Below are 27660 nucleotides of genomic sequence, written 5' to 3' on the forward strand. Positions count from 1 at the left end.
AGGTAGACTTATATGGAGATTAAAAAATAATAAAAAAAAAGATAAACAGAGGAAGTATAAAAGTACAGGTAAAGATAAGGAGGTCCAATATTCAAAACTAGGAGTTTCATAAAGAGAGATTTTAAAAAATTCAGGGGAAAAAGTCAATAATTTAAGAATATTTACCGAAACTGAAGTACATGGATTTCCAGATTGTGAAGGCCTTCTGAGTACCCGACCCAGTTGAAGATGATAGACCCATACTAAGGCATCATGAAATTTCATCATGTTTAGGGAAGCAGAGAATATCTACAATTTTTTTATTTTGGCTGAACTATTTCAATCCTAAAAGATGATGCTGTGAAAGTGCTGCACTCAGTATGCCAGCAAATTTGGAAAACTCAGCAGTGGCCACAGGACTGGAAAAGGTCAGTTTTCATTCCAATCCCAAAGAAAGGCAATGCCAAAGAATGTTCAAACTACTGCACAATCGCACACATCTCACATGCTAGCAAAGTAATGCTCAAAATTCTCCAAGCCAGGCTTCAACAGTGTGTGAACTGTGAACTTCCAGATGTACAAGCTGAATTTAGAAAAGGCAGAGGAACCAGAGATCAACTTGGCAACATCCTCTGGATCTTTGAAAAAGCACGAGAGTTCCAGAAAAACATCTACTTCTGCTTTATTAGACTACACCAAAGCCTTTGACTGTGTGGATCACAACTAACTATGGAAAATTCTTAAAGGGATGGGAATACCAGGCCACCTGACCTGCCTCTTGAGAAATCTGTATGCAGGTCAGAAAACAACAGAACTGAACATGGAACAACAGACTGGTTCCAAATTGGGAAAGGAGTATGTCAAGGCTGTATAATGTTACCCTGCTTATTTAGCTTATATGCAGAATACATCATGAGAAACACTGGGCTGGAAGAAGCACAAGCTGGAATCAAGATTGCCAGGAGAAATATCAATAACCTCAGATATGCAGATGACACCATCCTTATGGCAGAAAGCAAAGAAGCACTAAAGAGCCTCTTGATGAAAGTGAAAGAGGAGAGTGAAAAAGTTGGCTTGAAGCTCAACATTCAGAAAACTAAGATCATGGCATCTGGTCCCATCACTTCATGCTTTATTCTGGGGGGGCTCCAAAATCACTGCAGATGGTGACTGCAGCCATGAAATTAAAAGACATTTGCTCTTTGGAAGAAAAGCTCTGACCAACCTAGACAGCATATTAAAAAGCAGAGACATTACTCTGCCAACAAAGGTCTGTCTAGTCAAAGCTATGGTTTTTCCAGTAGTCATGTATGGATGTGAGAGTTGGACTATAAAGAAAGCTGAGCGCAGAATTGATCCTTTTGAACTGTGGTGTTGGAGAAGACTCTTGGTGTTGGAGAAGTCCCTTGGACTGTAAGGAGATCCAACCCGTCCATCCTAAAGGAAATCAGTCCTGAATATTCATTGGAAGGACTGAAGCTGAAACTGCAATACTTTGGCCACCTGATGCGAAGAACTGAATCATTTGAAAAGACCCTGATGCTGGGAACGGTTGAAGGCAGGAGAAGAAGGAAACGACAGAGGATGAGATGGTTGGATGACATCACCAACTCAATGGACATGAGTTTGAGTAAGCTCTGGGAGTTGGTGATTGACAGGGAAGCTGGGCATGCTGTAGTCCATGGGATCGCAGAGTTGGACACAACTGAGTGACTGAACTGAACTGATGGGTAAAAATTTCTTTTAAAAATTGAAAAGAAACAGTTAAGCCAGTTTTGTTTTATTTTAATGAGAATTCCAAACACCACAGCAGTAGCAGTGACTTTAGTCATATAATAGAATCCTCTTGTCTGTTAAAAAATAAATCCTTTCTTACAAAGTGCACTTTTACCTTACGTGCATTTCACTCGTAAGTTTTTCTTTCCTTGAACTTCTGAGCCAAGTGTAAAGATTGACATTTTCTTTCTGATCATGGACTTAACACTAATGCTGTACCAGTAAATTCTAGGTCATGAATGGTTGAACTCTTAAGAAGCTTTGGGGAGGGAGAAAAAAAAATCCTTGCCAAACTACTCCGCTTCCCAACCTGCTTGCTAATCCAGTAGAAGTATGGTTTGGGACAGGCTTCAAAACTTCATCAGTGGATAGGACTCCTAACACAAAAGGCATGATGAGTACAGGAAAATGTCTTTTAAAATGACTGGGCAAATCATTAGCTTTGAAGGTGTCCCATGTCTGCCAGCCCATATGACAAGCTGCAGGCTCTGCAGTTCACCAGTAGCACCACTTGGAGCATCTTGCTCTTTTGTTTTCTGTTCTGCTTGCGTTAAAGTTCTAACACGTTGCAGATTTTAACAACAAAAATCTCTTAGTGCTGCCATTAGTATTCTTTCATGCTATTTGGAAGCTGGAGTGTACAGGCTGCTACAGTGTAATCAACCATACACTTCTGGCTTTAACAAACCCTGAGACAACATACCACACCAGTTTTGGTGCCCAGGACAAGGGTGCTTCTCTGTCTCCTATTATTCGCTTTTCCTGTGCTGTTGGTGTGAGTGGTCTTTTCAAGTTTTCTGTCATATTATTTTTGTTTACTTTGACTGCTCTGCTTCTGATTGTTAGCTTTGTATGTAGTTGTACTGATACCTGGATTATGTAAATCTGTGGATCTTTTTTTTTTTTCCTTTCCCTGATTGATTCTCTAGGTAAAGGTCCAGAATTTCCCAAAGGGCAAAGGAGGGTCCCTGAAATTTTCTGTGAGCATCGAAGCAGTGTGGGAATAGTAGGTGGCAAGTGTGTGGCTTTTCTGGGTTGAGCTTGTTTTCTCCAAATACATTTCAGTTAGTTCTCTGTTAATACCTGTTATTGCCTGAAACACAGGTTTCTTTGCATAGCTCATAAAGAATACAGAGGCTTTGATGCATGTGTGTTCTGTTGAGCTTTGAAACCTCCAGCCTGACTGTGTAAGTGTGTAGGGTATGAGTTTTCCGTGAATGGAAATAATGCATGCAAGGCCTAGCATATGGGATGAGTTCTGAAGCTGGCAACTTTTGCTCTAATTCCAGTGCTGGTTTCTCAGGGGTCTGGAGTGAAGATCTGTGCCTTCCTTACTCCCTGTGCTCTCTTTAATTATTCTCTTGACCTGGGGCTCAGTTTTTACTTCCATCATTCTGACCGTCTTAGGCAATTCCTGTCTTATTTCTTAGTATGTCAGATGTTTACATTCTTAGAAGGATTCTTAGATTTTTCCTCTGGGAAAAGTAAATTCTTTCTCTTTCTGTTTGCCTCTCGTCCTTCTGTATTTAATCTTCTACTCTAAAAGGAAAAAAAGGCTCCTCCAGCCCTTCAAATTATAAGTTACAGTAAGTGGCATATCCCCACCGTAGTCTTAGGTTTAAAAAAGAGAAACTTCCCTTACCCATCATGATCCTAAAGCAGGCTTGCTACAGGTCATAGCCACCAAATGAGTTCTTGCACATTCATAGGGAAACTAACAAATTTAATTTTCTTCTACTTTTTCTCTAGTGCACAATCCCATTAGACTCATTTGTCTACATTCATGGAAATGCACAGCCTACTGGATAAACTGAAAAAGATAATGCAGCCATTTTAAAGATAAAACTGGTGAAATTCTCTCTCCTGCTCCCAGCATCTTGGTCTAAGGGAAAAGTTAATGAAAAAATGCAAATATTGAACTTTTGGTAATTCGGTTCTATTTCTTAAAATATGCTTTGTATTGGTTTCAAATGTTTCATTGAGTAGTAAAATTGGTTAGCAGTATTCCCATATGAGAATTTGTTCACAGTGGCACATAGCAGAGACAGAGAAGGGGTTGGTTTATGCATATTCACGATCTTTCTCTCCCCTTGCCCTCCCTCCGCTTGCTCCTCCCTTCACCCTTCTTTTCTCTTTCTCCCTTCTTCTTCCCTCCATACCTCTCTCTCTCATCCACTTTTTGTTTTATATCTTTCACTTGCCATCTTGTCTTTCTGTAATCCCTTGAAAATTTGCAGATCTAATTCTCTGGGGGGAAAAAAAGCAATAAAAAGAAAACTAAGCCATGAAATAAGTAAGGCATTTCTTCCCATGGAATTCAAATCAGTTCCTCTTTCTAGTTCCTAAGAAATCTACTTAATTAGATGTTTGCCTATATCCTGCTAAATATGTACAATACACTCATTTACAGTATATCCATGTTCTCAGGCAGAGCTAGTCACACCTTCCCTTTTGACTCTTCTTTTATTCCTGGAGGGAAAGGTTTTTGTTAATATAACTGTTTATCCTTCCAGTTTAGCAAGTTTGTCTATGAAGTTGTATGCTCAATATCAATAGATCACTTACCAACCAGTGGCTAATTATTTGATTTTTTAAATTTGTTGTCTGTCTCCTGACCTGAAATGTAAATTCCATGGGGAATAGATTTTACCTGTAGTATCCAATCCCATATCCCAGCACCCAGCAGGAGTAGCTGACGCATGCTCGGTTAATATTGATATTTGTTGGCTAAGACAGTGGTTGTGTGTGTGGGTTGCGGGGAAGGGATTATTTCTCTTTTAGCTATGTTTGTTTTGTTTGCAGGGAGGACTTTTAGAGTTCATGCTGCTAAATTAGCTATTTTAAGATTAGGCTACCATGTGTGAATAGGTCAGCAGCTCTTATGTCTTTCTACTTACCATTGCTACCAATATGGAGCCTGAGACTGGGAGAAATTAAGGAACTTGCCTCCAATTTTCTTTCTAATGCATTGTGAAGCTAGTGACCTACTAGCAAGTAGGTCATTCTTTCGGCTTAATCCTGTCAAAAATCATACAGTTTGATGGGTCTTAGTCTTACCTTCTAAACTGCACTATGAACTTCTCCCGATGAAGGTTTATGTCCTGTCTTTCTGGTCCATTTCAAACAGTGTTTAGCAGAATTTCTTGTATCTAGTAAGTGTTTGTTAAATCTTGATCAATAGCAGATTTATCCAGTATACCTACAGGGGCTATTAACTGGTAAATGTGCAAGTAGAAACAAATTAAGCAAATTTACATATTATATCATTTTCATATGATTTATGTAAATAAATATTATAGTTCTTTTGTGATATTAATTTCAAGTATGTTTTCATAGATTGAAGGCATTATGGCAGGTTTTAGGTTCTACATATGCAGAGATGGGGAAAAAGCCTACTGTTCAAAGTGCACATTTCCCCCAAATGAAAAACAATGCTTAAATATTTATCTCTGATGTTGAAATGACTTTCTGTTTTGGGTTACACTGGGTTATGATGTGTTAGTAGTTATTTACCAGTCTTATCCGCTCTGCATGCTAGATTCTATAAAGCATCAATTTTCTCTGGAAACAAAATGACTTCTTGTTTTGTTTGCCCTTCAGGTTGAGTAGTGGAGTTGCTAGAACATAACTGCTCCCTCTGCAGGGCTAATGGTCAGACAGTTTCAGGGCTGTTCTCCAAGACAGTAGCCTCTGCTTAGGCTAACTCTGCAGAGTGCTTAACCTTTCAATAAGTCTTCCTCTCTCATATAAGCAAATGCTGCTGGGACCCTTTGCTGAAGTCAGTGGAGGAGAATCTATAGCTCCACAGATCAGCCATAGGGCAGGTTTTCTAACAGTAGCAAATCTGTTCTGTTGCAACATGCTTTTCCTAGAAGCTTTTTGTCATTCTGGCAGTAAACTGTTTTCCACTTGCTGCCTTAGCAACAAGACCTGAAGTCACTTTCCCCTCCAGTCTGGGTTTGATTAGAAGAGCGTTAACACTGTACCTAGAACTAGAAGAAAATATCATCCTGGGGAAACCCACAGATGTTACCAGCTTCTTGGGCTGGAGAATTATTTATATACATTCTTCATATCTCCTTGCAAGGAAAGGTCAAATGGGAAATTGTGGAAATGGTGAATTCCAAACCCACATGGTCCTGAGTCCCTAGAAAATGCTGTAGTTAAAGTTCTTGTCGTCTTTCTGGCCACAGCAAAGGACAGTCTTCTGCAGAATTCTCCATGGGGATCTCAGAGGAAGAGCCAAAATGTTAGGGGTTCCTTCTTGTGTTGTTAGGGATCCCAGCCTTAGGCTACCTCTAGTTTTCTCCAGAGTCTTTGTTTAACCCAAGAATATAAAGTTCAATTTGAGAAGAAAGTTTTGTTTACAAGAGAATAAAATTCTGATGGATTTTGGCTTTAGTTTATCCCTTGAGAGCTCATTTAAATATTTTTTGCTGAATTCAATCTTATCTTGTAGTAGAATCTGCTCAGTTCAGAAGTTAGGTGATCTTGTAACTAGAGGCAAAGGTTAAGGATTAACTGTAACCACAAGTAGGCTAAAGACTAAAGAAACAAAGACTCGAGGATTCCAATGGGTTTAAAGTGAGGGGTGCAAGTTGCTGCTTTGTGTATTCAGTTTGTTAAAGATGTGTTGTTTGTGGCTTAGAAATGAAATATTGTAGCGTCCTGACAAGAAATGATGGAAAGAAGATTCAGAATAGGAGTTTGTAGTACCTCCCCAGAACAGGCAGGGAATACAATGAAATCTCAAGGGAAAAATTTTCTAGGTCACAGTATTATGGTGTCTCTTTGTAAGAAGTGCTAGTTTTCTTGGTAAATTAAAACCCCAAACTTCCAGAGTTTGCACAAAAAAAGAAACTCTTCTGTAGGCACAGGTAGCTGGACCAAATATGGGCAAAAGATTCTTCCCTTGTTTCTTTATGCAGAGCTTACTTAGGTCAAGAACGTTTAAAAGAGACTTTTCTAAAGACTAGGGGCTTAAAGCAGGAAGTGACATAGAGGCAGGTAATCTGCATTTGGAATGCAGATTCTCGCCTTGGACCATAACACCTATACTGTGGGGCCCTAAAGGGACGACTAGTCCTGGCCTGTGCTCTTGAGGTCCATCTTTGGGCCTGGATGCACCACTTTAACACCTGTAGTTAGGAATGCACTCCCAGACACCCAACAGTCTCTAAGTCCAAAAGAAATTCTGCTTCCAAGGATCTACTCTTTGCATTTCTGTTTAATGATACTGTACTCTGCCACACCCTGCACTAGATACTTTAACTACTTATCTCATTTAAATATCATATAAGATTTGTTTATTGATCCATTTTATAGAGAAGGAAACTGTGATTCAAAAGGTTTAAAGCTTTTTTTCCCATAGCGACACAGCTAATTAAGTGATGGAGCTGGGCGACAAACCTGGTTCTGTTAGACAGTAAAGCTAGTACTTTAAAACTCTAGTGCTTCTCAGTTTTAGAGTGCTATCCATGGGGGGTTTAGGTTTAATTTTATCAAAGAAGAATCTCTTTTCACCCACAATATTATAGCTCCTAGAAACTTCTGCACTGAAACATCCTGTTTGGAACTGTTGAGGCCCCAGGCGTTGTGAGCAGGACTAGAAGACAGCTAACAGAGGGAAGAGAGGAGACCATTGGAAACAGACTGTTGCACCAGAGCTCGTGTGGACGGCATTCATCTCCATCAGAAAGGGCCAATCTGTTGCATATCTGCCTTCCTCGTCCCTGTTTAAGTTTTAATTATCTTCCAACTGTCTGAGCTGCTGTTGAGGACCTCAGAGAGAACAAAGGATAGCTGTCATATTTTTCAGCAGCTCTCCTTTCTGCACACTGATGAAGTCACTAGCTGCCACTGCCCTTATCATCAGGTTAGATCAGAGTCTGAGTATGCATTGGAGAGATGATGTTGAAAGAAGAAAATTAAGCTTAAGTTTTACCTTTTACTCAAAATCTTTTGTGACAAAGAAAATATAGGATCTACTTCTTCTTGTTAGGTGTCATGACCCAGAAGCAAGTTTTGTTTTTCCAAAAAAAAAAAGGTAGAGAGGACTCTATCTCTCCCATCCCCAGCCCTTGGGTTTTCAATAGCTTGGATAGTGGTTACTGCTGCCTGCAGGATGTTCCATTGTGAGCCTCTCTAAGAAAATCTGCTTGTGATCGAGGATGGTACCTTGATGGTACTTCCTCCTTCTCCCTCTGGACATTGCTCCTGGATCAGGGCACGCTTTCCCCTGAGCTGGACAGGGCCCCTGAGTTCTTAATGGAGAGCTCCAGGATGCCCTACCAGTCACTGAAGTTGGGGGATTAGTTAAGCCTGTTTTCTATTTCTAGTCGAGATCTTCAGTGAAGGACAGAGTCCTTGGCTAAACGATTCTTTGCTGGAGAAAAGGAGCATGGCTTCTTTGCTGTGACTTTGTTACCATTTTTTTAATGTGTATTTGAGTAAGGACTTTATGCCACTTTTGTAAATTAGGCTATAATTTTATGGAGACTTAGAGAGTATTGTAGAACTAGAATAATTAAACTTGTTAGGAGCATTATATATAACAGGCTAATCAAGAAGTGTGATGTACAGTGGTGAATTGCTAATTTGACCTCAGGATTATGCAGCAGAGATAACATTATCTTCATTTATACAGAACTTTTTTTTATCTGGAGGCATCTCTCAATGCTTTTGCAATCATATATATTATCTTATTAGTTATCACAAACACTATCATTAAGGCTGTAAAATATATTCCAGTACAGTTTTTTATTTTCAGTTTCCTATAATCAGGGGATGAGAGAGGGGAAAGTTCTTTAATTTCTCCCATTCCTGATATTTACACCAGGGTAAAATTTGGGAAATGACTGTTACCTAAACTTGGAGGCTGATTCCATATAATGTTTTAAAAAGAAAGAGAGGGAGGGAACATTAGTGCATCCCCTTAGGTCAGCCTGAACTGTTAACCTTAAGAACTGCCACTGGGGGAAGGCCCTATTAGTCCCTCCCTTGCTCCTCTATCTCCTCAGTATTAGGAAAGCTATCTCTCCTTTGAAAGATTTGACCTAGAGAACAGGAAAATGATCTGATCAAATTCCACCAAACCACATTCCCTCCAAGGTTGCAAAAAGCAGCACTCACTGTCACGACCATGTGCGGTTGAAAATGCTATGCTTGTTGAGTTCCTGTGGGTTTAAGGAAATGGATAAAATTAGATTCAGGCCAAGGTGCCAGGCTTAACACACCCCTTCCATTCCAGAAAGCCCAGAGAGATTGTTACTGCCAGCAGTAAAGAACAACACAATCTGTTCTACTCAGACCATTTAGGACTTATTTTAAGTGAACCCCATCCACCTACCCAAACCCAGTAAAGTCAAACACCTTCTGTCTGCCCTGAAGGCTGGAGAGAACAGATCATAGCCAACCTCCTGCTTACCCAGAGGGCGATGGTGAGCACAGCAGTTGCCCTGACTCTCCACACAGGAAGAATGGTGTCTCCCTGCAGCGGGGATGGGAACACAGAGCAGCCAGTCCAGGAGAGGGCATTACTATTGGTTATGAAGATGAGCGATCAGCTCATGTCAAGGAGCAGATGGCTAAATGAGGTGCACAGGGATTGCGGTGAGATTCAGGCTTGAAGAAACAGGAGAGAAAATAGCTCATGATACAGAATCCCCAAATATAGCCTCTATAATGTGAATTTTTTTTAAATTGCCATTTACATTATACAGTTAACTTGGAGGGATGAGAAATGTAAGGAAATTACCAAATTAGTGAACAGCGATTAACTCAGAAGTAAAATTACATCATCTAAATGGAAGGTTGTTTTACACAGCGGAGGGAAGATATTACTAAAACCTTGCCCAGTCTGTCATCTGCTAATTGAAATCTGTTCGTTTAATACGCTTAATACACTGCATCCTTCAGAGCACATAGTTCATAATTTGGGAGAGCGTTATCAGTTCATCTGTTATTTTTTGCCTTGCTCTTCTTTAGAATTCCAGGATGTGTGTAGCACAATACGTTCCCCGTGGAATTGAGTGACACTCAGAAGAGTCCGTTTGTCTGTTCATTAACCTGTGAACTGTCAGGTCCCTTTGGAGAATGAAAGGGGCAAGTTGCTCCAAGATTAATGCTTGTTTGTCAGAGGTGAAGCCTCCAGGGAGATCCAGAGGGTGAATAGGCTGAGATGCTCGAGATCTGCCCCATGAAACTCTGCACTGTGTGCAGATGCCAGCTCCCTGCGGCCAGGAGGGAGGCTGCAGAGCAGGCTGGCTCACCTCCGCACATCACTTCCTCTGGCCAGGAGAAGGCATCCTAGCAGTCAAGTTGGGGACTGGCGTAAGAATATAGGGTTCACATCCTAATGAGAATTTAGGAGCAACATTAAAATACAAGAAACTGTGAGTGGTTTTCAGTAGTGTCTATGGATTTTTTTTTTTTTTTTACTTTAAATGAGAAAGCAGTATTGATTTCATGCATTTCATCCAATGGGTGAAACCTTTCATTGAGTTGGAAAGTATTTGATTTTGTGTGTGTTTGTGCACCTGTGCACAGGCACGTTCCTAACCACGAGGTAAGGATAGAAGCTGTTATTCTCCAGTGTCAGTGTCTCATGGATGTATAATTGTGCTGACATTTGGGAGTTGAGCTGAACAGCCCCTGGTTTGATTTTCTAGGTAAACCATGTCTAAGTTCTACTTCATTCTCTGGAAAGTGGTACCTCCCTAATTCTGCTGTAATTTTTCTAGACTCAGTTGGAGCTAACCCCAAGGAGCAGGTGCAGGGTCTGAAGCCTGTTCAGAGTCTCTCTCAGTCCGTGCTCTGGTAGACTGTATGTTTACGTAGTATATCTTTTTCTCTTATCCTTGGATTTGTTATGATGGAAGCTCATTTTCTTCAACAGATTTTCTCCTCTTTTTACCCCCAGGTATATTCGAATAGTTGGGACTCACAACACAGTGAATAAGATTTTTCACATTGTGGCTTTTGAATGTATGTTTACAAACAAAACCTTCACTCTGGAGAAGGGGCTGATAGGTAAGTGTTACAATTACATTTTTATGTATCACATAGCTATGTTATCTTCAAATATTTTGTTATTCCATTAACTCATCTTAATTCACCTGTTAATCAGCTTTGACTAAGAGCTCTGGTTAACTTAAATGCCTTCTGGCTGAGTGACATAGAAAGGGCTTATATTTTTAGAAGTAGTCAAAATAATAATTCTAGTAAACTTAAAAGAGTGTAAATATTATACTAGTAGTTCAGAATTGGAAATGTTCTAGTGATTCATTCAGATTTGCTCCGTGGGGAATGGTTGTGATAGTCGGGCACAGCCTCCTGTACCAAGAGGCTTTTCTATATTTAATGGTGGGTAAGATCAGGGAGGAAGTCAGTATAATATTGATCCAGTGCTCCTACTTTCCAAGGCTGTGCAGGTATTTTGGCCTTTGATTTGATATGAACAGTGTGCTCAGCTATGAGAATATCTCCTTTTCATAGACACAGCAGTCCCTATTTGCCCTTCTTTGTCAAGTTCACCTCAAGAAAATGACTGCATGTAATTAAAATAAGACCAAAGTAACTAAATTACCGTAATGAAGATTATCTTGTGACCAGTTCAGCCTGGCTAATCTTTGGAAAGGACATTTTAAATTTCATTTAGTTGTTTGGTTGTTTTCTGTTGTGCTTTGTTTTTGCTTTTGTTTTAGGTCATGTTTAGTCTGGCTGTCTCAGCCCTTAACATTATGATACCATGAGTGGCTTTTTCTGTGTAGGCTGATTATTCTTCTTTAATCCATGCCTACAGGTTTTTGCTCATTTCCTACCAAGATCATGTTTTGTAACTAACTAGATCCTTGAATCTGCACCTTCACTGCAGCTTTCTTGGAAAAGGAGCTCTCTTATGTTCAAGTGAAGGGATAAGATACCCATGCCTTGGTATACCTAAAGTAGTTCTTTACCTTTACAAAGGGACTCATTTCTCATCTCCTACCCAAGTCCTGTTCATGCTGGGACACAGAACATATTGACAATGTCCTAAAAACATGGTGAAAACTAGAACGAGAAAGATGAGGGTAGCTTAGAAATGTTTACTAATTCTATGAATGGTCAAAAGTCTAAATTTTCATAACACTTTTTGTTTCCTAAACATAATCCTTTAGGGAAATTTGAGAGAGTAATACTAATAAAGTAGCAAGAGTAGAAATTATTCCAACGTATAGAAAAGTTTTAGAGCTCAACTAAAACAGTTTGGTTTTGACTTTGCAATGGGTGTAGTTTTTAGTATTAAATATAAATGTTGATAAGCCTTGTGACTTTTTTTTGGAATTTTTAAAAATTTTAATTGGAGGCTAATTACTTTACAATATTGTGGTGGTTTTTGCCATACATTCACATGAATCAGCCATGGGTATACATGTGTTCCCCATCCTGCCTCTTTGTGACTTTGAAACCATTTGAAAGTTAACAGTGGGCATTACCTGATATTATCAAGGCTTTTAATTCTGTGAGGGGGCATAGAATTGTGATGATGGAGTGTTTTGGAAAGGCTGTTCCTTTTTACTTGCTGCCCATGTTGTTTTCTAGACCAGACCTGACTGTGCATGTGATTGTATAGTTAAGAGCATCCTTACTGAGAAGGATCTTATTAGGAACCAAATCACCTTTGCAACCATAGGAGGTGTAGAGCATCTGGCTACTCATTTCAGCCTGGTAGACTGCATTTTGAGCATGTTGTATAGAAGGCCCCTTTCCCTTCTTAGTGGATGAAGGACAGGTTTGTAGGCACTGTAATTATCGAAGAAACAAATCTATCTGGCATGAAAGGCCACTGCAGGAATGAAACTCAGAATCAGTTGTAGTGAGGGATGCTGCTGTTGGTCTCTCTGTTTTGTCCAAACTGAGTTAGTCAGCATTATCAGAAGCCATAATAGTCTCAGACATGTCAAGGGATGAAAGAAGACTGTAGAGAGGCTACAAGTATTTCTGGTGTCTGGTCAGACACTTTTTTCAAGCCCTCTTCTAAGATGCTCACATTGACTGCCAAGAGCACTGCAGTCACTTGCCTGTCGTCCCTCCTCCAAGGGACGCTCCTCCAGGAGCAGCGGTGCAGGCAGGCAGGTTGGTGTGTGTGCTTGTCGGCAGATGGCCTGCAGTGGGGTCCCCGCTGGCTCTGCTTTTACTGTCTTCATGGCTCTAAGTTGCCCCCATGCTGGGCAGACAGGGAGCTGGTTTAAGTCATGAGAGCATGTAGGGTGATTTCATTATCCTTTTTCTGGCATGGCAGCTGTGCCAAATTTACAGGGGCATTTGAAACAGCAATGGCCAGCTTTCCATGTTGGTGATCAGGTGCGTTTTAGCTGCACACAGGCCTCAGCCACAGCCATTCTACAGGGACCTCCAAGAAAGAAGTGGTCCTTTAGTGAGGCCACAGTGTATGTAAGAATCACCTGGAATTATTTTTAAATTGTAGTTGCTTACTGCTCCTTCTATCCTATGAGATATGCTGTTCTCTCTTGAGAACCACTGATCCAATGCCAGGTTTTCATAGGGGAAAATATAAAACTACAATAATGTCATCATGAATAACTAGTGGTATCTAGGAGAAGGCAATGGCACCCCACTCTGGTACTCTTACCTGGAAAATCCCATGGACAAAGGAGCCTGGTGGGCTGCAGTCCATGGGGTTGCTAAGAGTGGGACATGACTGAGCGACTTCACTTTACTTTTCACTTTCATGCATTGGAGAAGGAAATGGCAACCCACTTCAGTGTTCTTGCCTGGAGAATCCCAGGGACGGGGGAGCCTGGTGGGCTGTTGTCTATGGGGTCGCACAGAGTCAGACACGACTGAAGTGACTTAGCAGTAGCAGCTGTACCCTTACATTTCGAGATTCAGAATTTCTATCGTATTTCCTGACCTTTGTTTCATAGCTCAGGCTACTCTCATTAGAGTGGTATTCTCCTGCTGCTGAGTGTGCTCAGTCGTGTCTGACTGTTTGTGACACCATGGACTGTAGCCCACCAGGCTCCTCTGTCCATGGACTTTTCCAGTAAAGAATACTGGAGTGGGTTGCCACTTCCTTCTCAAGGGGATTTTCCTGACCCAGGGATAGAACCCATGTCTCTTGTGTCTCCTGCACTGGCAGTCAGATTTCTTTACCAACTAGCACTACCTGGGAAGTCCAATATTCTCCTAAATTACTTTAAAAAATACTTGTGTCAGAGACATTGCTTTGTCAACAAAGGTCCGTCTAGTCAAGGCTATAGTTTTTCCAGTAGTCATGTATGGATGTGAGAGTTGGACCATAACGAAAGCTGAGCGCAGAAGAATTGATGCTTTTGAACTGTGGTGTTGGAGAAGACTCTTGAGAGTCCCTTGGACTGCAAGGAGATCCAACCAGTCCATTTAGGAGATCAGTCCTGGGCGTTCATTGGAAGGACTGATGTTGAAGCTGAAACTCCAACACTTTGGCCACCTTATGCAAAGAGCTGACTCATTTGAAAAGACCCTGATGCTGGGAAAGATTGAGGGCAGGAGGAGAAGGGGATGACAGAGGATGAGATGTTTGGATGGCATCACTGACTCAATGCACATGGGTTTAGGTGGACTCCAGGAGTTGGTGATGGACAGGGAGGCCTGGTGTATTGCGGTTCATGGGGTCGCAGAGTCGGACATGACTAAGCGACTGAACTGAACTGTGTCTTTTAAAATTAGATTTAATGTTATTATTTAAAATGTATAATGATGTTAGGAGAAACATGAATAAAAATAACCATACCAGCTTTGTAAGATTTTAGTCTTCCTTTTCTACCAAAGGGTTTTTTTTCACGTTTTTGTTGATAGCATGTCACTCTTCATACTGCTTCATTTGCACAGACTCTTGGGGAGGCTTTGGAGCCCTGTGGGTTCATGCATCCATGGGAATGGGCCCACCTTAAGTGCACCGACCAGACCTGGGCATCAGACTCACAGCTCTTCTCCCACCTTATCTGCTGCTGCCACCACAGCCCTTTCTTATTTGGTGGCTGCTTCTGGGTAGTGCTGGGATGTATTCTTGCCTGGGAGAGTCTTGCCTCTTTGTTAGGAGGCATTTGTAGGAAACTTAACCTCTTACTGCTGGTGCATAGAGGAAAGTTAGAATAGATATGACTGCTATAAATAGATATGAGTGCTATTTAAACATTAAACCTCCCAAAGAATGTATTTGCTTGCCTTGGCACTCCACTTTGTGATATGTCTGTGGCATATGCCAAATCCCTCTAGTTTTTCATAATACTTGCCAAAACTTCCTTTTCGTTTAATCTTGTATTTAAATTCACTTCTTTGAATACCGTCTTAGTTGTTCAAGTAGAGGGAATGATACACACCACTAAGGTTAAAGAATTACTGACGCATAGACAACCTGGTCTTATCTGTATGCTGCCTACTTCCTCCCCAGAAGATTATTTTGAAGCCAATTCCAGACACTCTATCATCTTATCCATAAATACTTCAGTATACATCTCTAAAAGTAAAGCCTTCCTTTTTGTGGCCATAATCACAATATCATTATAACACCCCGAAATTGAATCATTATTACTTCTGAGTATTAAATACCCAGTCAGTGTTCAGATGATCATAATTGAATCAAAGTCTGGAGTGAGATTATGTGTTTTTATAGGTTGTTTAAATCAGAATTCAATTAAGGTCCATACTGTCAACAGGTAGCTCTTTTGACTCATAAATCTCTTAAAATCTGTAGCTTTCCTTACACATGTCTATCCCTGTCTTTTTCTTTTAGTTTTCCTCTCTTTCTAATTATAATGTGTTTGTTGAAGAAACTAACTTTTTGTCCTGCAGAGTTTTAAACAGCCTGGATTTTGATGATTAGATCCCCATAGTAATAGATCCTCTGTTGTATTTCTTGTGTTTAATAGTTTGATAGAGGCTAAATCTGATTCAGGATTTTTTTTTGTTTTGTTTTCTGTTTGTTTGTTTATAAAATGCTCTATAGATGGTGGTATATGTCTATCAAGAAGCAGAGAGAAATCTTTGGTTGCCTCTCTCTCTTGGATAGTCACATCCACTCATGGTTATTAATATTTCCTAGATTCATTCTTTCATAATTTGGATGTATAAAATGATTCTATTCTAATCCTATCATTCCTCCTCTAGAAGAACTTTCCTGAACACTCATTTGATAATCCTAAAACGCAGTTTGCCCAGGAAAAGTAGGATAAATGTCATATTCTTTCTTCTTTTTTACCACTTTTCAAATTAAAAAGGTAGTTACCTAGTATCCTCCAAAGGTAACCAGTAAGATTTGTTTCTGGGGGTTTTGAGGGGGAGGAGGGAGGAAGGAGAATATCATTTTGAATTTATGAGATTAAACAAATTGGACATCTTTTAATCCCTTGGGTTATTTTTTATTGATATTCAGATTGTCCGTATCTTTAACTTCTTCATATTGGCTGTTGAGTCTTTCTAACATGATCTCAGTAGTCGGCAGTAGTTCCTTGATTTCTGTCATGACACAATGTACCAGCTTCATCTTGTACATTTATTGTCTCTGATCTGGAATCAGCCATTTCTGCAGGAAGCCCTGGTTCTGTGAAATGGGAAATGACATTTGGAAACCTCAGCCTAATCAATTCCTATTGGGTTGGTCACTATTCCTAGGCTTTCTCAGTAAACAGAAGTAGGAGATGAATACACATATGTTTATTTATTTATCATATATTCAACAGGTAAATAGTATTAAGAGTGCATGCTGATATTTCTAATTAAAATTCTATACACAAAGCAAGCTCTGGGAGTTGGTGATAAGCAGGGAAGCCTGGCATGCTGCAGTCCATGGGTCACAAAGAGTCGGACACAACTGAGCAACTGAACTGAACTTAACTGACACAAAGTTTTGTTTAACCTTTTGATCTTTCATCTCCTTTTTTCCATACTGATAATCTTGGCCACTAGTATAAAGCACAATATAATTTATTTGCTTTGTCTTCAGTACATACAAAATAATTGCAGAATTACATTATAATACTACCTTAAACCACATGATTTCTGAAAATAGTTCAAGATTTTTGCAGTAACCTTTTGGGCCCTTAAGGTATATCCCATGAGAGATGTACAGTAAAATTATTGTGTTTTAAAGACACTTAGGATAATTCGTTGGATGGTCATATAGCTATTTCAGTGTACATATAGATTCATTTGTTCCGTTTTGCTTTCAGTATTCAGTGATTGCCTTGAAATTTTTTTGTTTTATAATTGTGTGAAATACATGCATAGTTCTAAAATCAAATATACAAAGCTGTTGTGTGTATTTTAGAGAAATTCAGTTTCTATTTCTGTCCCCTCTACTCCTGTAGGTAATCTCCTTTTCCCCTTTTTCTGGGGTTATCCTTTTTGGGGAAAAAAAAGGAAAATAAGTAAATATATATGTAACTTGTATTTTGTATCCTCCCCCGCATTCTTAAATAATTGATAGCATACTATATTCTATATATACTTTATTTTTTTACCTTGCCTTTTTTGTACTTAATGCTTTTCTAGAGCTAGCTGTATAGAAAGATACTATTTATTTCTTTTTAATAGCAGCATGGTCAAAGGGTAAATGCATGTATTTCTTTGTTAGATATTGCCAAATTCACCTCCATAGGGTGTATAACATTTTAAAATTCTCATTGGCAATATATGATAATGTCTTTCCCTCACAGCCTGCCAGTGGAGCATATTGTCAGACTTCTGGACTTTTGCCAGTTCGATAGGTGAGAAATGGTATCCCAGTACAGTTTTAACTACATTTCTCTTGCAAGAGAAATTGAGCATCTTTTTATATTTTTAGGGCCATTTGCGTATTTTTCTTTTTAAATAGCTCTTCTCTTCTTATAAGTCTTACAGATGAATGGAGAATATGCTTTTTAGTAAAACTTGAGAGAATAGTAAGTACTTAACACTGATACTAGAGTGTGGTGTTTAGCAGTGCATGAGTCTGGTTTCCCTTCTTAAGGTCTCCTGGTTCTCCTGGAAAGCATAAGCTCTCTAAGTCCCTTTCCTTCGCGCTACCTGTGCTTAAGAGATGGCAACCAGAACATAGAGCTGTAGGCTCAAAATTCAAGTCTTTTTTTTTTTTTAACCCTTTCAGGGAGTAAGAAAAAGCTTCCGTTACCAACTTTAGGCCATTAAGTGGTATCTTTGTGTCTACCAGCATGGGTTCAAAAGACTGGTGGCTTTTTTATTCGACTTCTTGTTAGTAATTGAGGTGGGGCAACCAAACCAGGCAGCACAAGCGCAGGGTGTCTGTGTTGCTGGAGCTCTGGGAACGCTCACTGCTGCTGCCACCAGGAACTGTGCGGTCTGAACAGGAGCGCTGGAGCCCGTGTCCATCAGCCTCTGTGCTACCTACAGTACTACCAGGAGCATCCTCCCATCTTCCATTCTCACCAGCTGCTTCTACTGGTAGAGCTTCAGCAGAAACAAAGCTACAGGGAGAAACCCACACCAGGCTGGCAAGTTTGGGGAATGTAGTTTATGGAACTTCAGCCTCTGAGATACAGTGTAAAGCAAGGGAGCGAATGGAGCTGAAAGCAGATAGAGAGATGATGAGTGCAAAGGCAGAAAGTGTGAAAGGGGCTTCAGTCATCAGGAAACTTCCCATCTGACTCACAGTAGCTGGATAAGCCCACTGGCAGGGCATAGAGACGTGGAGCGGAGAATGCCAGACAAAGACACAAGCAGAGTATGGAGAAAGGTTCAAGGTTTAGGAGGCGTGTGAAGGAACCCAACATATTTTCTTGCCTAGTAAGATAAGGTTTTATGAAGAATAGTATTTTGAGCTGGGCCTGGAGGAATTTAGTAAATAAAGCAGAGCAATACATATGTGCTGATTTACACAGCAACAAAATGGCTGCTGCTTGTTCCCTGCTGGAGGCAGGAAATAGAAAGTAGGTGGTTTGTACTTGCTACTGTCATCTCAAAATACTCTGAAGCAGTGTGTTTAGAATTCTCTGAGGTCCTGGGAAAGTAAACACTTGGAAGTCTGCTGTAACTGGCTTTTGCATCCACTGAATTGGGGATCTGACTTCCGCCCTTAAAATGTGTCCTCTGGAGCAGAAACAGAGATTTGGGAGTGAGGGAGTTCACCAGGGGGTGGAGGTGTTAGAATGTGGCAAAGAAGCAAACTTGTTGGAATAGCAGAGGGGTCCTTAATTCAGAGAGTTTTCTAAAAATGGCGCTATATAGCGTCTGGATTAGTCTACACCAAGAGGCTTTGCTTTTCCCAGCCTGTTTCTCTAATCAGATACTAAGGCTGGTTCTAATTGTCAGTGAAGCTTAACTTCTTTATCTACTGTAAATTACTTGGCATTAAGCAGACATTTATTAAGAGGCTGCCAAGTGTATCTGAGGCACTGGGGAGGGAAAGATGCGCAGGTGCAGTTTCTGCCTTGGAGGAGCGTTTGAGCTAATGAAGGAGAAAGACACTTAGACGGTGACCACACAGTAAAATAAGTCATCTCTGGGAAGGATTCAGCAGATGCTATAGGAACACTGGAACAGGAGTACCTAACCTGAGTTTGGAGATGGTATCAAGACCTACCTATAGAGGTGATGAAGCTCCTTAAATCTTCTTAAGGAAGAAGACAGAGTCGGGGGAGAGTCACATAAAATGACCCCTGTGTACAAAGGCCTATTTATGTCTGACCCACTTCAAAGCCAGTGCCCTTTCCAGTGGACCACTGTGCATCTGGTAGTGGAATAAGAAGTAAGAGTTATTTGTAGTCTCTCACCCTTTCTGTGGAGAAGATAAGCATTATTTTCTCACAAAGTCTTAGAGTTTTAGAAGAATTCAAATAAAATAAACACCTCACAATAATGCATGAAGAATGTAATACAGTTTGTTTGCCTCCCACCCAGAGAGCCCGGGTTCTCAAACAAGAATGGGCTACCATTTTTTATCTGGGGGAAAGAGTCAGGGACGATTAGAAAATGACCCTCTCACAGTCACTTAGGATTCTCAATTTGGTATGTGGTCCTTCGTGTACAATTAAGTTTCATTGTCTTTTAATACCTGTTGTTTTGTTGGTTTTTTGTTTGTTTGAGAATAAAGATTGCCTGAAAAAGTCTTTATTGCTCTTACTTTATAGAATTTACATGTACCTTTTATAGGATTAAATTTTTTGGGTCCTACTTGTTATAGAAGGAATATAGTAGTGTGTGTGTGTGCGCAGGGAAATGTAAATATGCACAACTTGTGTTTAAATGGGACATCATGGAGCTTGTATCCAATATTATGCAGCAGTATCACTTTCTCACAAACCACAGTTCTGCCTCACTGGCATTTTGAATAGCCAGGTTGTAAATAGGCAGATCATTCTCTGTTACTGACTGTGAAAGCTGTTCAAGCAGCTAAGGGGATGTAAAATCTAATTTTGTTGGTCTAGTTGCTTCCCTGGTAGCTCAGACGGTAAAGCGTCTGCCTACAATGCTGGAGACCTGGGTTCAGATCCCCTGGAGAAGGAAATGGCAACCCACTCCAGTATTCATGACTGGAAAATCCCATGGACCAAGGAGCCTGGTGGGCAACAGTCCATGGGGTCGCAAAGAGTCGGACACGACTGAGCGACTTCACTACAGTTGCTACCTTAGTACCCTAGTCCTCCACCCCAGAACCAGCTAGGTAATTTTTTAACTTAACATTTTAAGTAGGTAATACAAATATGTATTCTTATTTCCCAGTTTTGTTAAAAACATAGCACATATTCATATATGTATTTTTTAAATTAGCAATGTTTTTGGAGATCTTTCCTTACCAATACAAAAAAACTTTCTCATGCTTTATATTTTTTACATTTGTGCAGCATTGGCTAGAGGTGCTATAATTTAATTTATTTAACCTGTCCCCTTTGATAGATATGTAGGTGTTTCCAGTCTTTTATTATCAAAAACAATTCTGTAATGACCCATTTTATAAATAGTGAGGTTTAATCAGAGATGGTTCCAATAAAGCCTAAAACAGACCAAAAAAATCCATCATTACTCCCAGGGCCAGCTATTTAATCTGCAGGGCACTATGCAGAATGAAAATATGGAGCCCGTTGCTCCAAGTGCAGGAAACAAGTGCATTTAAAAGTATTTTAACAAAAAAAAAATACTTTCCCTTTCTTTTGCAATCTTCTGACCTGGCATATTGTTTTTATTTGCTGATTAATGTTCTAAGAAAAATAACTTTTAAATTGTCAGGATGAATTTTATCTTTCATCTTTATATTGTGTAATGGTGGTTTTAAATGCAAATCTAAGGGCATTATCTGCTATGCCAAATGACCAAAGTTACACAATTCATGTTTGATAGCTCATACATGTGTATGTATTACTTCTTACCCAGTACAATGGAAATTCTGCATAAAACTATATTGTTTTTGTTTCACTTCTTAATTCACACACATTTTACCAAAACTTTCTATCTTTCACTTACTCAGTAAGCTTCCTTAATAAGGAAGAATGGAAACTAATACAATATTGTAAATCAACTATACTTCAATTAAAAAATAAAAGAAGAAAGTACTAAAGGGCGAAGAATATACGAGTTGCCCTATTTTTCAGCATGTCATAATCTTTAACATAAGCATCTGGCTAGTATAGGGAAATAACAAGAGTGAAAAAAGGATATGATAGAGTTCTTTGGTTGGTAGTGCTTATTAAAAAGTTGACTTTTTTCCTGCATTGAGGCAAGTTCTGATTGGAAGAGAAAGTGGCTTCTCTGGACCACTTTACTCAGGCACAGTAAATTTACTCAGGCCCAGGTTACTCAGGCACAGTCATGGCACCTTGACCTTGGCTTTGCTTTGAGTCTCGCTCAACCTCCACATGTTGTGAGTCCACTGGAATTACGTACTTCTGGGGCTTGATAAACCTATTCACAAATTGGGCAGTGGCAAACTGTGGACACATGTATGTTGCGTATCTCTTCTGTTCACAGGCTTGCTCCATTGTCCCCTTAGACTTTATTTTAAAAGTTCAAAGATAAGATTATGAGGGGGCCATGGAACATTAAACTAAATTTAGGTCCCTTCTGAGTGCAGGGCCTTTCTGAAAGAAAACGCTGCATGCCCATGAAGCTGCCCCTCATTACTATTTCTATTTAACATTGCTCTGTACTTTTGGGGGTGGGGAGAGGGGATAGAGGAGTAGGAGAAGAACAAGAAATATGTATGATAGACATTGGAGGAAAGGGACCAAATATCATTATTTATGATGTGATGTGATAACATACCCAAGGGAATGAACTGAAAAATTACTAAAACATAAGAACTCTAAGGAATGTAGTCAGATATAATAGTATATACAAAAATCAAGTTTTCTCAAATATCCACAGTAACCAATTAGTTTAATGGAAAATTTTTACTCATGATAGCCATAAAAACAATAAACACAGTAACAATTCAGGAGCCGTACTTTTCCTTTATACCTAGTCCATCCTTAGCCATGTTAACAGGGATCGTCCGTCCCTGAACCACCTGATGCCATTAGAGATGGGGTAAGGGTCAAGAACAAAGATGAGAGGCAGAAGATGATGTGAGCTCAGAAATGGGATGGGTGTGAGCTGAGCACGTTGGGGAAATCTGCTGGAAGTTGTTAACTTTTTTTCCCACAAACAATATATACCTAGCTAGGAATAAGTTCTCATGTAAAGAAACTATAAATCTTTAAGAAACACTGAATAATGGAAAGCTATATTCCAGGATGGGAAACTTTAATATAGTGAACACATTGGTTCTTCCCATCTTAATCTACTAATTTAAGGCAAGATTATTTAGAATCTGTTAGGCTTTAAAAAACAACAACTTTGATTATGCTCTTTAAAATTTTCCCAAGAGAATAAATAAATGGAATTCCCTTTCCCCCCAAAAAATGAAGGGATAAAGATGAAAAGAGAAGCCTACTACCACTAGATATTAAAATTTGTACTGTGTACTGAGGTAGTATGGTGTTAATGCAAGAATACACTGGTAGATTAAGCAATCATCCAAACTCTGGATTTGATCTCCGTATACATATGAATGTAGTGCAAGATTAAAGGTGACATTTCACATCCATGGAGAATGGAAAGGTAATGTGCAGATGGTGCTGAGACAGTTGACAATTGAAAACACATGAGATTTTCTTCATACTGTATACGAAACTAGTTTCCTGTTAAGATTCAGATTTTACATTACTCCAAGAGAACTGTTGAGAACTAATAGTAAGTATTTATCTGGTCTCAAGGTAAAGAACTACTTCTTCAGCATAAAAGCAAAGGCAGAAACTGTAAACAGAATTCAAAGGCGTTTGACAAACTAGAAAAAATAATTGCAACTTATATGACAATGAGTAATTGTCTTTAGTATATATGAAGAATTTCCCAACTAAGTAAGAAAAAATGTGAATCCCCAATAGGAAATGTGTAACAAACAGTAATTTATTTAAAAGAAAGAAAAACCTAATAGTCAATAAACCGGAGAAAGTTTGGCTTCATAATAATCAAAGAAATGGCAAACTGAATTATGATACCATTTTTGGATTTTTATTGGCAAATATTTCTAATTAAAATTTTTTTATTTACATGAATAGTACAACTAAAATATTTCTATGTTTTAAATTGCATTAAAGTTTTTACTAAATGGGTATCTTTATGTTTCTTGGCTATTTGGTGTTTTTTTTTTAAATTAATTAACGTCTTCATACTCTTTGTCACCATTTTTGTTGCTTTGTTGCTTATTATTAATTTGCAGATTATGTATATTCATGTTTGTCTTTTATATATATTTTGAAAATATCTTCTCCCAGACTGTTAGTTACTTTTAAACTTGTTTATGGTGTCTGTGTTGTACAAAAGCTTTTTAATTTTGATTTGGCCTTATCTGTCAGTCATTTCTTATCTATCATCTGGATTTTGTGACTTGCTTAGAATCTTCGTCCTCAGTCCAAATTATAAAAATATGCTCCCCTGTAGCTGTGGTTGGTCATCATTTTCTTATATTGTTGTGTGTGGGTTTTTAGCATTTAGCTCTTTAATTAATGTAAATTTTTATTCTGTGTATGGTCTGAGGTAGGAGTTTACCCGTAACAATATGTAAACAGTTGTTTTGAATTGAAATCCTTTATTGATTATTTCATTCTTTTCATCATTGTTTAATTTATGTATTTTAATTGGAGGATAATTACTTCACAGTCTTGTGATGGTTTTTGCCGTACGTCAACATGAATTTGCCACAGGTATACATGTGTCCCCCCCATGCTGAACCCCCCTCTCACCTCCCTCCTCACCCTGTCCCTCTGGGTTGTCCCAGGGCACCTACTTCGGGTATCCTGCTTCATGCATTGAACTTGCACTGGTCATCTATTTGATATATGGTGGTGGGTGCTTAGTCACTCTGTGTCCAACTCTTTTGACCCCATGGACTGTAGCCCACCAGGGTCCTCTGTCCAGGGAGATTCTCCAGGCTAGAATACTGGAGTGGGTTGCCATGCCCTTCTCTAGGGGATCTTCCCAACCCAGGGATTGAACTCAGATCTCCTGCATTGCAGATGGATTCTTTACCCTCTGAGCCACCAGGAAGCCCTTACATATGGTATTGTACATGTTTCTATGCTATTTTCTCAAATCACCCCACCCTTGCCTTCTCCCACTGAGTTCAAAAGTCTGTTCTTTACATCTGTTTCTCCTTTGCTGCCCTGCATATAGGGTTGTTGTTACCGTCTTTTTAAATTACACATATATGTGTTAATATACAGTATTTGTCTTTCTCTTTCTGAGTTACTTCACTCTGTATAATAGGCTCCAGGTTCATCCACCTCATTAGAACTGATTCAGATGCGTTCCTGTTTATAGCTGAGTAATATTTCATTTCATGTATGTACCACAACTTCCTTATCCATTCATCTGCTGGTGGACATCTAGGTTGCTTCCATGTCCTAGCTATTGTAAATAGTGCTTCAGTGAACATTGAGGTACATGTGTCCATGTGTCTCTTTCAATTCTGGTTTCCTCAGGGTGTATGGCCAGCAGTGGGATTGCTAGGTCGTATGGCAGTTCTGTTCCCAGTTTTTTAAGAAATCTCCACACTCTTCTCCACAGTGACTATACCAGTTTGCATTCCCACCAACAGTATAAGAGGGTTTCCTTGTCTCGACACCCTCTCCAATGTTTATTGTTTGTAGACTTTTTGATGATGGTCATTCTGACCAGTGTGAGATGATACCTCCTTGTGGTTTTGATTTACTTTTCTCTAAGAATGAATGATGTTGAGCATCTTTTCATGTGTTTGTTAGTCATCTGTATGTCTTCTTTGGAGAAATGTCTGTTTAGGTCTTCTGCACACTTTGGGAAAAATAGCATGTAGCATGGATCTGTAAATCTCTTCTAGATTGTGTGTCACATCATTTAAAATACTACTGTAAATTCACACTCATAGCTATTCTTTTTCTCAATTTTCTGGGCTATTTTTTCAAATTTTCTTTTCCAGTGAACTTGAAAATCAGCTTGTCAAGTTTCATTTTAAAATCCTGTTGGCAAGGATGTTTTAAAAGAGAATACTTAGTATGAGTGAGGTTATCACAAAATGGACAGTGTCATATACTGCTGAGATTTGTTGTATAAGTTTTCTAGAAGGCAATTTGATGATATGTATTAAGTGTCTTTGGAGAAGGCAATGGCACCCCACTCCAGTACTCTTGCCTGGAGATCCCATGGATGGAGGAGCCTGGTAGGCTGCAGTCCGTGAGGTCACTAAGAGTCGGACACGACTGAGCGACTTCACTTTCACTTTTCACTTTCATGCATTGGAGAAGGAAATGGCAACCCACTCCAGTGTTCTTGCCTGGAGAATCCCAGGGACAGAGGAGCCTGGTAGGAGGCCGTCTCAGGTCGCACGGAGTCGGACACGACTGAAGCGACTTAGCAGCAGTAGCAGCAGCATTAAGTGTCTTAAAAATATCCCTTGATCTACTACTTCCACCTTTAGTTTATCATAAGAAAAGCTTCAGGAAGAGCATTTTTTTTTTACATTAATGTTCAGCATGGTGTTACTTATGATAAGCAAAAAATGGGAAAGACTACAAATGTCCAACAATAGGAGCATGATTAAATAAATTCTAGCACATTAACATATCAAAATTCCTGTATAAGCATTCATAAAAAAGGAAATAGCCATAATATAAGGTAAAATAGAAATAGGATACCATGTTTATGGCCAGATAGATGCTAGTATTTTAAAATTAAAGATAATATCTGTATTTTTATATGTGCATATATTAATTTGCTAGGGCTGCCTTTAAAAAAAATGCTGCATACTGCGTCACTTAAACAACAGAAATTTATTTTGTCACAGTTCTACAACTTGGAAGTCTGAGATCAAAGTGTCAGCAAGTTTGGTTTCTCCTCAGACCTCTCTCCTCGGCTTGCAGATGGCCGTCTTCTCACTGAGCCCCACAGGGCTTTTTCTCCATGCACTCTCGTCCCTGATGTCTCTTCGTCTTGTAGTGACACCTGTCTTATTGGATCAGAGCCCCATCCTTATGACTTCCTTTAATTTTAATTACCTCTTTAAAGGCCCTGCCTCCAAATACAGTCGAATTCTAAGGTACTGGGGGTTAACATTTCAAAATATGAATTTGGGAGGGATATACTTCTGTCTATAACAATGCATTAAAAAAAGAACATAAGGAAGACTATCAAAATGTTAATAGAGGTTTTCTGGATGGTGGGATTCCAGGTAATTTTCATGTTTTTAATCGTATTTTTCTGTATTTACATGTTTTCATCAGTGAATGTGTGTTACTTTTGTAGTCAGAAGAAAATGTTTCTATTTCAAAGGAGACTATTTCCACACTGCATATGAAGAGACAAGGCGGAGTGGGTGGAGCCAGTACCTAAGCCTTCCACGCGCCCCAGGACTCACTTGCTCCCACTCGTAGCCACTAACTTCAGCAAAGTCCTGTTCCTGGGGTAGGTAGGGAGTGTAGTGATTCACCTGATGCTTCTATTGAGTAAACCAAGAGTCCTGGAGAATCTAGAGAAAAGATGCCAAACCAAAAAGTATATGTATATATATTATATAGTCCCACTTATAAACAATTCTACATCTCAAAAACTTGTGTATAATGACAGGAAGCAGATCCACAGTTCTCTGGGGCTGGGGAGGAATTACAGAGTGGCATGAGGAGACTTCTGGGATTGAGGGAAAGGTTTGTTCTCTTGACTGTGTTAACAGTTTCATGAATGTGTACAGACGTCTAACACATATTGTATATCTCAAATATTGCAGTTTATTGTGTGTCAATTATATCCCAAGAAAGATGTTTAAAAATGGAAAGAAAGATTTCAGTAGCCTTTTGGACATTATGGTATTACTTATTTGTTAAACTAGTGATGTGAAGGCTGTGGTTTTGTGAATCAAAGGAAATCTTTGATGTTTGGAGGCTGTTGAAGCAAACTACTGTATAAAATGTTTTGAGAGGGGGCCTCTAAACCCAATGGCCTATTCCTACCCCATAATTCAGTGTAACAGGGTATGGGTGTGTCACTAATTTGAGTAAAATTAAGAGATTGTATGATGTCAGGTGCCTGGTAGGTGAACCAGTCTGGTGCACAGTGATCTTCTTGAATTTATTGGTTCATTAATATTGTGAAGATATGGATATGTTTCTTTTATAGCTGCATTCGATACTTATCTTTTTAAGGACAGGAATCGGTTCAGTGCTACAAGAGAGAAATGTGCTTAAAAATCACAACATTACCTGTGGTAAAATTATCATAAAAACTCCCTGGTACTCCAGCAGGGGATTGCTTCAATTCTGCCCTCATAATGACAGGAAATGGTTGTGGGTAAAGTTGTTTTCCATGAAGCTGTGATGAAATCAACTAAAAGGGTAATAAAGTGGAGTG

General features: G+C 39.3%; 1 protein-coding gene across 4 annotated transcripts in view; it reads left to right on the forward strand.

Moving 5' to 3' along the window:
- Window positions 1–27660, forward strand: part of BTBD9 (BTB domain containing 9) — a 410406-nt gene that overhangs the window by 251880 nt on the left and 130866 nt on the right. For all 4 annotated transcript variants that reach the window (XM_070361346.1, XM_070361349.1, XM_070361347.1 and 1 more), the window contains one exon: window positions 10676–10785. In XM_070361346.1, the coding sequence (XP_070217447.1) occupies window positions 10676–10785 (110 nt within the window). The remainder of the gene's footprint in view (window positions 1–10675; window positions 10786–27660) is intronic.

The sequence above is a fragment of the Bos mutus genome, chromosome 23 (assembly GCF_027580195.1).
Source record: "Bos mutus isolate GX-2022 chromosome 23, NWIPB_WYAK_1.1, whole genome shotgun sequence".
NCBI classification, from domain to species: Eukaryota; Metazoa; Chordata; class Mammalia; order Artiodactyla; family Bovidae; genus Bos; species Bos mutus.